Below are 15744 nucleotides of genomic sequence, written 5' to 3'. Positions count from 1 at the left end.
ATTGGTGAAAGCCATGTGGCCTTCAACAAATGTCAGACTGCCCACAAATGGCTATAAAGCATCCTCAAATACAATATACATTAACAGAGTGTAGTGAATTGTTGTCAGTTTTATTTACGGTAGGGTACATGGATTAGACCAGTGTGTCATGCCATGTTTAGTAATGTATGCCCGCATAATTGCTCACAGTTGTGTGGGAAAGCGAAGCCAGCATCAGGTAAGCTTCCTGCTACATGCTGTATGGAGGAAACCAATCAGTTGTGAGGAAACCATCACAGCTTGACACAGCATAACCCTCCTGACAAAAGCTGGGCAAAGAAACCAATCACAGCCATGAGGAAACCATAACACCTCGACAGGTATATGATAAATCTCCTGACAAACTGGGTAAAGGAAACCCGAGAGCCAAAGGAAAATATCACATCTTGACAGAGCATGAAATTCCTGTGAACTTCCTGACAAAAGCTGGGAGTGGAAACTGGCACGGCTTTAGAAGTACATGATATACCTCCTGACATAAAGTAGGAAGAGGAAACCACTCAGAGCCATAAGGAAACCATTACACCTTGACAGGTACATTATAACCCTCCTGACATAAGCTGGATAAAAGAAACCACTCAGATCCACGAAGAAACCAATTCACAAGTTCCTGGAGAAAACCACAAGCCTTTGGCAGTCAATTGAGAAACTCCCCCCCACGTGACTCATCTGCCCCCCCCCACCCCCACATGACTCATCTGCTCCCCCCCCCCCCCCCCCAGTGACTCATCTGCCCCCCTCAGGTGACTCATCTGTCCCCCACAGGTGACACAGGTGATCAAGATCACTGTGTATACCATATTGGTTGCAGGTGAATGATCTCCGAAACGTCATGTAAGACCACGTCAAAAGCAGCTGAACAGTTATTGCCACTCCAACTGAAAGAGCGCAGGAACAGACTAAAAAATGTATCAACAAACAAAATGAACTGCCCAAATCATGTGATTTATTTCATCAAATGATGGCTGCACCAAGTACAAGGTGGGAGTGAAGCACTGGTGAAGAAAATCTATTCCTTATGCAAGCAACTACAAAATCTGCAGGTGTATCGGCTTTAATTTGACTTTTCATCAAAAGGTATTCCTGTTAAAACTACCAACTGTGAAAACACTTCATGAAGCCTAAATTCTGGTTTTCATTTATTTGGCTCTAAAAATAAAGTTAAATTCTTTTACAGTTATAGAAAGACAAATAAATGAGAAAAAGCGATTCAGGATTAAAGTTAAGAGCAATAATATCTGCTTGCATGAGACACAGATTATAAAAGCACTATCCTGATTAAAAATTCATTGTATTCACTGAAAGTAAATATTGTGATTTTAAAGTAAAATTTAAAATGCATTCAGAATATATCAGATGTCAAGAAATTTGCTGGGCATAAAACATTTGAGATAAACATTTAACTTGAAAATGGCATGATAAAACAAGTTAATTTGTGGCAAATAAAAGAGACATTCAACATCAATCACAATGCATTACTTCACAATTCTTGATGACAATGACTGACATGACAGGTATCTGATAATTTAAACCTTGCCACATCTTAAATAGGCTGACTGGTGGAGCAAAAGACTGTACAAATTTCATGTAGGTCTGTAAATATTTTTAAAATTCATTCTGCTCTGTTAGATTCGTTTTTTCATTAGTTCAGCCATTAAAAAAATAGATTCATTATTGGCTTTATTTCTCTGTTCAGTTTCACTCAGTTTCCATTTGCTCTTCTTTGGTGTCTTTATCTTCTGTAACACCATCTTTTGTTTCTTGCTCTTTTGGTTCGGAGCTATCATTGTTCAGATCTCCATTCTTCGAGTTCTCTTCTTTCTTGACAACTGCTTCGCAATTCTCTTTCCTCGAGGACTCCTCTTTTATTCCTGGCGTCTGCTGCATTTTCCACAATAGACATTTCTTAATTTCATGGCCGATTTCCCGAGCCATTGGTGGAGGCACAGCATTTCCAACCTAGTGTGAGGGAAAAAAAGATTTGCTCATCAAATTTGGGTCAGAGATTTTCAAGAAATAATAAGTTATCAACTAAATCGTATGCTGGGTGTTGAGAAGGGCAGATGGGGATTTAAACCCTATGTGTGAAATTTCATGTAGGTCTGTAAATAGTTTTACAATTCATTCTGACTGGGCTAACAGCCACACCTCACATACATAGTGAGAGAAAATGAATGTACAAATTTCCTGGGGCCTTCGTGCCTCAGTTGGTTAGCGCGCTAGCGCAGTGTAATGACCCAGGAGTCTCTCACCAATGCGGTCGCTGTGAGTTCAAGTCCAGCTCATGCTGGCTTCCTCTCCAGCCGTACGTGGGAAGGTCTGTCGGCAACCTGCGGATGGTCGTGGGTTTCCCCCGGGCTGTGCACGGTTTCCACCCACCATAATGCTGGCCGCCGTCGTATAAGTGAAATATTCTTGAGTACAGCGTAAAACACCAATCAAATAAATAAATAAATAAATACAAATTTCCTGCCGAAGGCCAGGATTGAGCCTGCACATGATGTATCATGGGTATTATAGCTTTGTGAAGTGTGAACCAAAATGCTTCCATTAGTGATGGCAGTGATTTATTTTGAACTTTAGCTGTTAAAACCATCCATCTATAACAAAAACTTCCTTTGCTGCACAATCTGGTCCAAAAATGCTTGTAACATTGTACCTCACCTAAAGTTTTGGATGTTTCAAGTGACAAATTTTTCTTAATTCTGATTGATTCATCTGCCTTTGAGGACCACTTAAGAGCTTTGACAAAAATCAGAACAACTTGAGTGTTAAACTATCATTACCTAGCGAAAACAGTATTGATCATGAAGCACATAAGTCACTTGGCTATGAGTTTTGCAGTCATTTAATTTCAAGTAGCTGAGTTACAGCTGACTCTCACCTGTCGATGTCTGTCCAAAATGTTACCAAAGAACCTGTAGGTATCCGGGAATCCCTGAGAACGGGCGCACTCCCTGACGCTGACGACACGGTGCTGCTCTGGGTGGAGGACACGGCCCTGGGTAGCGCAAACAAGGGAGATAATAATGTAAGGAGAGAGCAAGTAAATAGCCACAAAAACTAAAACGCACACTAGTTCGAATGTATGTATGCATTAATAAAGTATTACATAGGCAGTTTAAAACACATAACAATGCACGTGGCCATGCTGCACAGGCGAGATATCACAGTTCAAACCGAATGACACATGAAAAATTGCTGGGGAAGTCCATATTTCCCATGAATAAGGTGATTTTTTTCACTTTTCAGTTCGTATCATACTCCAACATTCAAAAAAAATATTCATTCCTCCCATAAAACAAAAAATGGTGTGACTTTAGTACCGAATAAAATAACACAACTATGCCCACCTGTTTTCCCATTGGTTCCGGATTGGTTACCGTGGTGCTGAAGAAACCGTCCCACTCGACACGACCGTAAAGCCCCGCCCAGTGGTTGTGACGGTTCCCAGTGTGAGGAAGACACCAAGGGATCAACGTGTTGAACTGACGGTCCATCGGGTCACATGGCTTATTCTCCGCACATGAGCAGACGCCACGCAGCTCGCCACCCGAAGATTTGCTTGCCTTTTTGTCTCGGTGAGTATAGCGCCTGCAAAACAGATAACATTTCTGGTGAAGTCCAGTGACAATATCCCAAAGGTCACTCAGAACATTTTCAAGTCACTCAGAACATTTTCAAGGTCACTCAGAACATTTCCATAGCTCTCATAAAACCTGAATATTAATTTCTGGCCTTTCAAGAGGAATATTCATGTACAAGAATAGAACACATATATACATTGAGAGAACTTGTTTACAAGAAACATGAAAGTGGGTAGAACAATACCCATGGAACAGTCAAGCATTCTGAATATGCTTGTTTGACAGGCCAAAATAATTAGTAAAGCTACAATGTGGGTCACAGTCCATAACAGAACAAAAACAGCCATAATTTTTGTCTCAAACTCAATTCTGACCTACACCTAGACATGTATGAAGCTTCAAGTCAGAATAACAACCCACTCCTGAACACGACGGCCATAATTTCATCCCATAGTCTTTGAGCCATACATGCAACACAAAAACAGAGTAAATGAGGGTAGTTACAGCTTCTTGGTGTGTGTTCCATCTGACAAGCGCACAACAATGTTGGGCAGATCTCTCCAATCAGAGCCCGGGGCCAGGGGGATGTGCTGCATGCGGGCGTGGACCAGAGCGCTCATCTCCTTACAGATGTGATCACGCAGGATAGGCTGGTACTGATCACCACGAATCTGACAGCAGCAACAACAACAAACCTTACAATAACGTACAACAACAAAACTTACAACAGCATCAAATTTATTTATTTATTTCATTGGAGTTTTACACCGTACTCACTGGATACACGATGGTGGCCATCATTATGCTGGGAGGAAGCTGGGCAAAACCCGAGGGAAACCCAAACAACATAAAAAACTTATCCAACATGGGTAATGTTTCACAGATGAATTAACAGTCTAATGGACACAGTACATGCATCGATGTTTCTAAAGAGGATATTCATTGTGATTCCTTACAGCTTGAATAATAAAGGACCAATCAGATACCAGAAGAGCAATGTTTTAGATGATTCATCGAAGGTCATAATCATTACAGTTCAATGTTTTTTCTTTGTTAGGAAACTGTAAAATTTCTCACAATTCCAAGATTGACCTTTGGACACTGAAATAACCAGTGAAAATACAGGCTCAAGTGAGACTCAAATAAACGAATTCGGGTGTCTAGCCTTTCATAAATCCTGGCTCAAGGTCAGACAAGGTACAGAAACACTCTAAAGGTTGACAATTTTCTTAGTTTCCCAACAGAAAAGTTGAAACTACTTTCTCCAAACAGTTGTGATAATGCCCTTGCACAACAGAAATAACAGGTGATTCAAGCTTACGAGTTTCTGAAAGTGTGACTGTGGCTCCCCCTGGTAAGAGATCTCATCTTTCTTCGCTCCATTCCTAATTTCTGGGAGGTCGGACATGGTGTCACGAACAGTGGTTGTTCGGAACGGAGCTGACGTCATACGCTTAATGTTTGAAGAGTACTAAACCAGGCAACAAATAAGAAAAAAACGTTTCCTCATAATGTTACATGAACACTTTTCCTAATGAAGAAGGGCGTTTCAAGTTCGAGCCCTTTTGTTGTTAAAGGTAACGTCCTACTGTATCATGTGACTAGCGAGAAAAGTTAAGACAACCTTTGTTGACTTTAATTTACCAATCACCTGTCTCATGACATAAATGACACGTATTTCCTTTAGCTCCTCAATATTCTTGTAAATTGGGGCACCATGCCAACAATCTAACATAGGTGATGTCACCTGTGAAGGAAAGTACACGGTGCAAAATCTCCTCAATGTTAGTTAAAGTCTTCCATTTTCACCACCTAGCGTATTGCTTTTGTAGCAGTTGTTTTGGACCAGTTTCTTGCTTTTTTACAGCGAGGTGCTTTTTTGATAACTGGGTGCATCACAGCATCTCATTGTTTTTAGTTCATACAGACAAAACTCTCAATCATTTTCCGGCTAAGTTAGGCGTAAGGACCAATCATAGTTAAACAGCCTCTTATCTTTGCTACACTTACCTTCTTGTCATCAATCATAACACTAAGGGACATAGCCTTGGGTGCAAAAACATGGAGAGGTTCTGGGTAAAAGGGCAACTTTTCCCCTGGAGCAGCAGCCAAGATGATTGCCCTGTAACATTGACACATCACATTAGTGCTTAATCCTAAGGATAAGTAAAAACAACCTTTTCTTAATTTCTATTTATTTATTTATTTATTTATTTATTTATCTGATTGGTGTTTTACGCCTTACTCAAGAATATTTCACTTATACGACAGCAGCCAGCATTATGGCGGGAGGAAACCAGGCAGAGCCCAGGGGTAACCCACGACCATCCGCAGGTTGCTGGAAGACCTTCGCATAAACTGTTAATTTCTAAAATGGAAAGTCACAAATCAAAGGTACATGTTCACAGCTCAACACATCACATGTATTTTGTCTTAACTGACAAATTCAGAGTTTTGCAGTGATGTCACAGCTGCTCTGAGCCAATCCTCAGCACACTCTTTGGTCATGTGACTAATGCACTAGAGTTGAAAACTCCCATGTGAGATACGTACTAAAGACGATTAAAAAACGAAAAATATAGTTTTTCGGACAGAAATTCTTTCTGGACAAGTAATCCAGAATGGATGTGTCTAGCCTTCAAACATCACAGTTTGACACAATTGGCAAATATCTGCATTTCGCCCATTTAGCTCCATGTTATTTATCACCACCTGCTCTTTGATTAGCACATGTTTAATCCAGAGGAATGAAAGAACTACTCGAGCTTAATGCCAGAGTTTAATCAGCAATAGTTCAGCAATATTATAACAACTACGGAATTAACACGGTTAATGAAATAGACCTGAGAATGGGGCCTGAAAAAAAACAGATGAAAAGTGCAAATGGTGTGTGTGAGAAGGGGAGGAAAATTTTAGGAAAAAATCAATCCTAACACATATCTGTTTACGGACTCTTTGGATTTGCAATTTTCTCAATGAAATGATTTCATTGAAAATCCACTAAAAAATTGAAAACTGTCGCATACCTGTATTAACCATAACCAAAAGTATCCGAAGAGTATTAACAGGCTGATCACATGACCATTCCTGCACACAAGCCTCACCTTCTCCTGGTTTGAGCTACTCCGTAACTTCCAGCCTGCAGGACACCGAATGTGCACTGATAACCCATTCTGATGAGGCAGCGCAGCGCAAGTTTCAGCACCATACTGCGCTTGAATGACACAAAGTTCCTAACGTTTTCGAGGAGGAAGAAACGTGGTCTGTAGTAGTCACAGTAGCTGAGGTAGGACACAATCAGGGAATTCTGAGAGGTAAAAAGTGCACCGTATTAAAAAATGTCCAGAGAGAAGAATTATCTACATCAGTTAAAGAGATACTTATTTCACTGTTGTTATCCATGACTTACAGGTGACCATGATCACTGGTCAGGCTTTCTCATTTGCATAAAGATTACCTTCAGTATGTTTGGGGTTTTATGTCGTACTTAAAAATCTTTCAGTCATATGATGACGAGGAATCGTTTAGTGTGTGTACATACACTGCAGGGCTGGCAAAATGAGGTATCATGCCGAAGACACCAGACATTGACACCCACTCAGTTACATCATACTGAAATTCAGTCCTGTACTGTTTCCTTGTTTTAACCTCTCAGTGCTGAACACCAAGCAAGGCAACAACAAGAACCATTTTGGTATGACCTGACAAGGGTCTGATCCCAGACCTCCTAACTTCTAGATTATCTTCACAGGCTGAAGTGTTATTTCATTCTGTTAAATATTACATTTGTTCCAAATATTATATTTTACACATTTTAATTTCAATTAGATAAAAACACTAAAACTTTTATGTAACAAGCTTTGAGAGGAACATGTAGACTATCTGGGTGAGACAATTTTTAACTTTTTCTGTTCTTCATGAGAAAATCGCCAACTCTACCAGTAAGTATTCATACTGTCTTTGTTTTTTTTTCTTCCGGAAAATTGCCAATTCTGTGAGAAAAGGGGGATGGGTGAGTGGGTGGTGAAGTTATTGTACTTTTTGCTCTTTATAAGAATTTTGCCAATTCAATACTGCAAGTATTTATTCAGTGTTTTCTTCTTTGTTCTCCACAAGAGACTTGACAATTCTAGGGGTATTCACTGTGTGTGTGTTTTTTGTACCAGAAATTTACCTATTCTGTAAGTATTCTATTATTTTTAGTTTTTTACTCCCTGGGGCAGAAAAAAAGTACCTTGAAGAGGGAATACTCCCTATGGTTAAACCTGTTCATCCCGCTAAAACCTTGACACGGTGGCCCTCCACATAACAGCTCCACCTGTCCACGCTGAGGTAACTTCTGACCCATCGAGTTTGTCTCTTCTCCCTGAAACAGTATCGAGACCCATTCTTTAGAGGTCAACAGTAAGTGCATAAACATATCAAGTTAAAAAGCTCTACATAAAGCGTATATATATACTACAAATATATAATAGTTTCTCATCTGCATTATGACAATATTTATGAATATATTAAAAATATAAATATGATCAAAATCAAGGCTGAACCCATTTGTCTGAAAATACCAAATTCTAGAACAAATATATTTATTCAACATGTGTTATATCCCTGTTTGTAACATTATTACAAAAAGACTTTATGTACAATAAGGTGGCCCCAAATACCCAACATTCAAAAATTAGTTTGAAGTATCTTTTGTCTTTAAAGCAAAAAAGAAAAAAAAAAAAAGGCCACATTTACAACTTTCCTTTCACGCTCTTTCATCTGAACGTTATGTAATTTTTACGTTTTCTCCACCTTTTAACATGCTCTCACCACAATATGTCTGAAATATTGCCCCAGTAGAGTTAAGCCATAATCATCCATTCATTCATAAAATTAACGATATATTACAAATACAAGCATAGCCATGTAATGTGTTTGCTATGGGGATTCATTTTGAACAGGATTGTTTCAAGATACCCAATAATAGATATATAAGCACCCCAAGTTTGAAAGCTCTCAGTGAAGTGGTTCTGTAGATACAATGTCACCAACTAAAGGCTTACTGGCAAACAGACAGATATGGACTTCACATAATTTGAATACATTGTATCAGGCCACATAACAATTTTGTCAAAAACCAAGCTCCGACCATAATGCTGGCTGCCGTCGTATAAGTGAAATATTCTTGAGTACAGCGTAAAACACTAATCAAATAAATAAATACATCAAAAACATGAATTTTATGCATGCATAAGTTTCATATTGAAAACTTTTGATGTCTTCCATTTGAAGCAATCTTTAATCAAACCACTGTTTTTTGCACCTTAAGTTTGGCCTGTAAAATAACATTTTCAGAAGCACATAAAGCTCTTAAAATGGCACTTTTTGCTGACAGGAAATGAATCAAACTTCACAAAAATACCTTCAGTGGCACTATATTTTGATTGAATCAATCAGAATCGAGGAAAACCTAGAAATAGACTTAACTTAAGGTAAAATACAGTATATTTTTACATTAGAAATGTCATCAAGATACACAACAAGCAGCACTCATAACAATCCCCGCCCACTCACATCCATGACCAGTCTCAGCAGTGTGTTGCAGTCATCCGTGAACACAGTGCAACCCGGGTTGTTCAGACGGAATGCCTGTGCAGCCGCGTCCATCTTCTCAATGGCCCAGCGCGACTCGGCTATACCAGCCTGGTGAAATCCCTCGGACAAACCTGACCAAGACAAATGCAGATAACTGTTATCCCAAGATTAGCAGGTTTTATCAACGTTCACATCTTCCATTACACTAAGGTTGTCCATGAACTAAATTATCAGTCACTTCAAATATGCAGAGTACAAGCAAAACTAAGACGTGAATATCGTAATTCAGGGACATTTTCATACATGCCATGTCACCTAATTTACCATACGGTTCTCTGCTCCACACTTCAGAATATTTCACATAGCTCCGGATCATTTGGGAATAAGTTTTCTATCATTTGATTTAACGCAAATTCCTTTCACAGTCAAGAGTGCTGTTTCTCACTGCCAGTGCAGTACGAGCTTTTCTCACCTCCACAACCAGCGAATACATCCAAGGTACGTAACTTTTGTATGGCTTTCTCTTCTGTAGGCTCTTCCTCCACCTTGGCCTTCCCTTTGCCTTTACCCTTTCCTTTACCTTTACCCTGTTACCATGACGATACAAGATGTAAAAATAAAAAAAATATTAATAACTAATAAATGCATACATAATGTCCACACTCTTTGTAATTCAATAAAATGGAAAACAAAAAAAGAAACCAAAGCATTTGTTTCCATCAAAGCAATCCAATGCTTTAAGTAAGATCTTAAAATGTAACTTTCAAAAACGTCAAATCAAGTTCCAATCACGAGAATAATCTGAGCCTCAAAAAGGATAATTTCCTCTGAATTCAAAGAAAAGACAACAAATAATATAACCTTAGTTAATTCGCAAGAAATGCTGAATCAGCAGTACTGTTCGGACGTGACAGGTATTAGAAGTAGTGAAAGTAGAATACTACATTTCTTTACCAGCCTCTTGGAAAAGTAAAGATTTGAGTATGTTGTTTGTAAAATGGTCTAACCATGTGAGAAAAAAGAAACTCAATATTCCTGCAAGAATTACATATATATCGGCTAAAATGACCATAAGAAATGGGGTAAATCAACATGTTAGAGAAACCAGAAACATGATATTTCATCACCTGCGTATTCTTGGGTTATAGAAATAACTCCCACCTGACTGGTTAAAATTGTTAACATGGCAGCACTTTTGATGTTCTCAATGTGCTGTATTTTGCATACTTTGAACTGCGATATCTCGGTTCTTCAACATTGCAAATATAAGAACGTTTGCTTGTTAAAATTTCGTGTGAGATACTGTATTAATACATACATATGCTCTAGTTTCCTCCAGGCTTACCTTTCCTTTGCAGCCGACAGTCTTAGCCGAATCAGGAGGTTCAGTAAACTGTTTGGCATCACTGTCGTAGGCCTGCAGTCATAGATTAACAACACAAATAGGTAATGGAATGCCACTGATATGCCAACATGACCTTTACCTGGTTTTATCTTAACATGTATTGAAGCACTCAGGCATTCCCACACATTTCAAGACTGAAGACGTCACCTTCAAGACTTATCAAACTTAAAGCACAAAGAACAAAATGAATCAGACGGAATCATAATCAGTCACTCTGATATCTGAAAAGATCTACAAAAAAAAAATTATACTTTTTGTGAAGCCCTCAAAATTGGCTCATCCAAACGACGTAATTTTGCCTCCAAAATAAATAATAACGTTCGTAAATTGAATTGGAAGTTGCCCTTTGATATGCGAAAATGCTGAGGAATTAGGGCAACAAATCTGTCTAGTGACACGATCTGACAGTGTAACCATGGCAATGCTGGAGAACCTTTACCTCGGAGAAGTAGAATCTGTCTGGACATTCGTGGAAATGATCCTTTGTGTCGGAGAGGTCGTTATATATCACCACACATTTCCCCTTCACCAATGAGAATCGCACTGTCGCCTCTGAAATTAACAAGGTGCAAACCTATGTAACACAAAGAAATGTACTGTCGAGCCAGAACTAAACGTATGAGGTAACTCATACAGGAATTTCCTGTATACCTTTGATTGAAAACCACATAATTAAATTGATTAAAAGAGCCAAAATATACTGCCACACCTATTAAGTGTTTCTACCTAAAATTGATGTACTCTTACCATTATCCACAGAGTAACGAATGAGAAGAACTTGGTGACTGCCACTCCCCCCCCCCCCAAAAAAAAGGGTGGCATAAATTTTAATTCATGAAATGAAACTGTTTTCTGGAATTCAAGGTTTTTGTCATAAACACACCTTCTTCAGTCCAATATAGCAGGTTGAGGTCAGCCTGGTAGCTTGCCACAGCACCTTTGTGAGTGTTTTCAGGTCTGTAAGACATAAGCAAACAAAAGGGGTCTTTAAACTCGGATAAGTAATATGAAAACTCTAGACCGGAATTGATTTTTTTTTTCTTTTTTTGTTGTTGATGGTGTTTAAAGCAGCTCAATAACTTCCCACTTATACACTGATAGCCAGGAGGGATTATGGGTAACAAAGAGACTGGTGATCGCAACTTACTACCAATGCTATTGTTCATCTGTAACTTACTACCAATGCTATTGTTCATCTTACTACCAATGCTAATGTTCATCTGTAACTTACTACCAACGCTAATGTTCATCTGTAACTTACTACCAATGCTAATGTTCATCTGTAACTTACTACCAATGCTATTGTTCATCTGTAACTTACTACCAATGCTACTGTTCATAAGTAACTTACTACCAATGCTAATGTTCATCTGTAACTTACTACCAATGCTATTGTTCATCTGTAACTTACCACCAATGCTATTGTTGATCTGTGAGGTAAACGATCTGATACTTTAGTAACAAATTACCTTAGTACGCTGGAGAAAACCGCCCACTTTTTTCAGACATATGGCAAGGAAAGATTTCTGAGATACAGATATTTCTGAGATACAGATCTTTATTACTTATTTATTTATTTAGCTGATTGCACTTTTTCACTGTACTCAAGAATATTTCACTTACATGGCGGTGGCCAGCATTATGATGGGAGGAAACCAGGATAAGCCTGGGGGAAACCCACGATCATCCGCAGTTTGCTGGGAGACCTTCCCATGTACCATCGAAGAAGACATTTTTGACATGAAAACTAAAAACTCACCTGTAAAACTTTTGCACACGCAGTTTAAGCTCACTGAGGTTGTGGAATTTACTGTTGGTGTTGCGCTTACAGAAGATCTTGGTGATTCTACCAATGCGGAATGGTTCAGGGACAAACTCGTTAGATCCTTTGATGTAATCTGTTGACTTCCTGTATACCTCTGGATAGGCATCCTCATCAAACTGGACAGAACACAAAGAGGCCCAATCACATGGTGTAGAAAAACGTACAATTACTACAAAATACTCACCAAAAATTCCCAAGGGTTCGCAAAGCTTACGTCATCTCTATTTTAAGAACTTTTCAAGAATTTTCAAGTACCCAATCCAGTTCAAATTCAAGAACCTTCTATTATAACATTCCAGCTAGATACTTATTAAACATGTAGTCTGGTATCATCTAAAAAGAAAAGAATACATTTATACAACCTATACCTTAGATAAAAGGGCTATACTTAAGGTTAAATAAATTATCTAAATTTTCTGTCAGCACGGCTTGTTATCTGAGTATTTATTGGTTAAACATTGAAGTCTCCTGAACACCGCCATTTGAACAGATTATATACGTCACTGTGCTTAGATTTGCCCCGGATTTCTTCAGGACAAGGCATTATTTTGACAACTTAAACCTACTAAGTTGGGCAAAATGGCAGCTAAAACTTTCTGCTACTGAAGTACTATTCTACTTTCAGAGCCACATGGGAAAATGGCCATGAAGAAAATTCCCACTTACCTCCCGTTTCTCCTGTTTGGGTTTCTTGGGTGCAGCTGGCTTAACGGCGAAGGTGAAAGCGTCTGGCATGAGGTAACAGCAGTCCCCGACTTTGTAGGTGTGGCCATCACGAGCTACGCTGGAGAAATACACCTTATTCTTGTCTCCATCCTCAGGTTCTACCTCATCTCCAACTTGAGGGGATTCACTCTACAGAAACAACAGAATTAGAACATTTCTTCACACAAAATCTTCACAGAATCAGGCAACACTTGGAGCGGTCATTCTACAGAGTCTAATGTGGGAGGGTGGGATGTACAAACTCCCCCAAAATAACCCTCACTGCACCGCTAATGCAACAGTCAGGGATAACAACGCTCCGTGCAAGCAGTTGCACTGAACATGAAAACGACGCGTACTTAATCTCAGTGACGACTAGTGTTCTGCCTGACATGAGTATGGTGAAATGGGCTTTAGATGTGCATATGTAACCATGACAACAGACAAAGTGCATTACTACCATCTGAATTACATAACCCTTAAATACAATACATCATGATATTTTCAATTTATCAAAAACTTGATGGACAGCCCTCATGGCTGAAATGTGTTTCATCTTTACTTAAACAAAGTTTTTTTTTTATCAAATATTAAACAGACTGTTGTATCAACTAATTTGCCCACCTTGCGTAGTTCTTCCAGCCTCTGACAGGTGGCACAGTACCTATGGCTCTTATCTTCATTCACTGAGCACAATGCCACAGGTGGGTCCTCAAACCTGGCTAACTCGGAATCATACCTAACACAAAACACAAAGTCAGAAATTTGCGATTTATGAATTTGGGAAAAAAAAAAGTTAGAAGGAAGTACACACCATGCCCTATTTAAGTTACTGTCCACACCAAATGCGCTCTATTTAAAGAGAAACACCTTAAATTTAAAGAAGGTGAGCGTACGACTACATGTACTTAGTTGCAAATACATACCTCTGATTTGAATGGCGTAACCACATGAATTACAATGCCCAACGCATTCTAATGTGTCGTCGCCAAAGAGGCATTTTTTGCGTGCAAATTATTCAAAGAACAGGAAAGCTTTTATTCAAAACTCTGTGATACTTAGTGTTGTACTTGTATCTGATTTATTTATTTATTTGATTTGATTGGAGTTTCACGCCATACTCAATAATATTTCACTTATATGACGACGGCCAGCATTATGGTGGGAGTAAACCAGGAAGAGCCCCAGTACCTTCCCACATACACCCGGGGAGGAAGCAAGCATGAGCTGGACTTGAACTCACACAGACGGCATTGGTGAGAGATTCCTGGGTCACTACGCTGCGCTAGTGTGCTAACCAACTGAGCCACGGAGGACCACATATCACTAAGAGAAATCCAACAGTTGTAAATGTATATCTGAGACTCATATATAAAAATCTAACATAATAAACATAACTATCAACAAACTGACTCTTGGGTAGATCAAACTTTCTAGAATATGGTGCTGGGATAAACAAACCAATGAAAGAAGTTATAAAAAAAAAGTTGAAGAAATTAAACTTTTACAAGATGGAAAAAAAAAACACTAACAAAACAGTACTTCTAAACCTCCATATGATTTAACTTATGTTGTCTGAATGCTTAAGGCAGAAGGACTGACCATTTCTGATAGAAGAAGGTCTTGCCATCATCCTCCTTGACAACAAGGTCATCATCAGGGTTTTCCACCCCTCCTAACTGAGACCAGTTCTCTGCTGGGGCTTTGTAGATCACCTGTTGAGAAGAGGACAAAAGAGGTGCAATAATAAGCAGAATTTGTTTTCATTGTGAAAATATGTTATATTTACACCACAAGGGATTAGAGTTTTTTGTTCTAAGCCCAATGGCGTAACGTGTCAAACACATACTTCACTAAAAGCCTTAGTCTCATTTCAAAGCAATTTATTGGGACAAAATTGTGAATTAGGTGAAATGACCTAAAACTTCCCCCATGACTAATTTGCACATTTTGCCTTATTCTGAGTATTTCTGCACCAAAACTAATTTTTTTTTTTATACTTACTGCCTCATATCTTAGACTGTTTGGGACAAAATTTCAGGTTATTTCCTTAGAAAGTTTTAGTGATATGTATAAAGGACTTTGGCATTAATGACTAACTCTGTCTGAAAACAGTGATTTTGACTGCATACATCACTGGCACAACTCCCTCTTAAAATAATGCTAAATGCATATAAATACAATGGCAACCGTCTCCATAGTTCATGACAGTCTCACGCTAGGCCCCAGTCTAACAAATCTTTCTCATGAATTCCGGCTACAAGAAAAGATGATTTATCAGTAGCATGAAACTTACTTCATATCTTTCTTTACCCTTAGTCTTTACCCACTGTGATCGGAAAAAGCTTACCTTGACTTTAGCAAGGGTAAAGGCAAACAGGGAATCCTCACATTCATCCACTAAGAACACTTCCAGAGGGTCAGCCACCGCACCCAGCACCGTCTCTGTGCCACGACTACAAAACACAAACCCAGGTGGAAAGTTTGAAAAGTGTTGTCTCATAGCTGTTAATGTGCGAGGATTCCTTCATGCCCTCAAATGATCCTAATGAGGAACTGGTATCTCATCTTGGTACTGGGATATTTCAATAATAATGGGTTAT

At 38.9% G+C, this 15744-nt stretch overlaps 1 protein-coding gene across 1 annotated transcript in view; it reads right to left on the bottom strand.

Moving 5' to 3' along the window:
• Positions 1–1415: 1415 nt before the first annotated feature.
• The window catches only part of LOC135481072 (DNA (cytosine-5)-methyltransferase 1-like), a 33436-nt gene continuing 19107 nt past the window's right edge, over positions 1416–15744 (bottom strand). Inside the window, exons 21-38 of the mRNA XM_064761005.1 lie at positions 15492–15597; positions 14744–14856; positions 13766–13880; positions 13103–13291; positions 12371–12552; positions 11495–11568; positions 11051–11163; positions 10552–10623; positions 9679–9793; positions 9186–9337; positions 7861–7992; positions 6731–6933; positions 5637–5748; positions 4948–5097; positions 4131–4297; positions 3393–3633; positions 2924–3040; positions 1416–1998 (exon numbers count right to left, since the gene is read on the bottom strand). Of these exons, the coding sequence (XP_064617075.1) occupies positions 1738–1998; positions 2924–3040; positions 3393–3633; positions 4131–4297; positions 4948–5097; positions 5637–5748; positions 6731–6933; positions 7861–7992; positions 9186–9337; positions 9679–9793; positions 10552–10623; positions 11051–11163; positions 11495–11568; positions 12371–12552; positions 13103–13291; positions 13766–13880; positions 14744–14856; positions 15492–15597 (2614 nt within the window). The 3' untranslated portion in view covers positions 1416–1737. The remainder of the gene's footprint in view (positions 1999–2923; positions 3041–3392; positions 3634–4130; positions 4298–4947; positions 5098–5636; positions 5749–6730; positions 6934–7860; positions 7993–9185; positions 9338–9678; positions 9794–10551; positions 10624–11050; positions 11164–11494; positions 11569–12370; positions 12553–13102; positions 13292–13765; positions 13881–14743; positions 14857–15491; positions 15598–15744) is intronic.

The sequence above is a fragment of the Liolophura sinensis genome, chromosome 13 (assembly GCF_032854445.1).
Source record: "Liolophura sinensis isolate JHLJ2023 chromosome 13, CUHK_Ljap_v2, whole genome shotgun sequence".
Classification (NCBI taxonomy): Eukaryota; Metazoa; Mollusca; class Polyplacophora; order Chitonida; family Chitonidae; genus Liolophura; species Liolophura sinensis.
The sequence above is the reverse complement of the archived record's forward strand: the minus strand, read 5'-3'. Positions and strand labels throughout refer to the sequence as shown.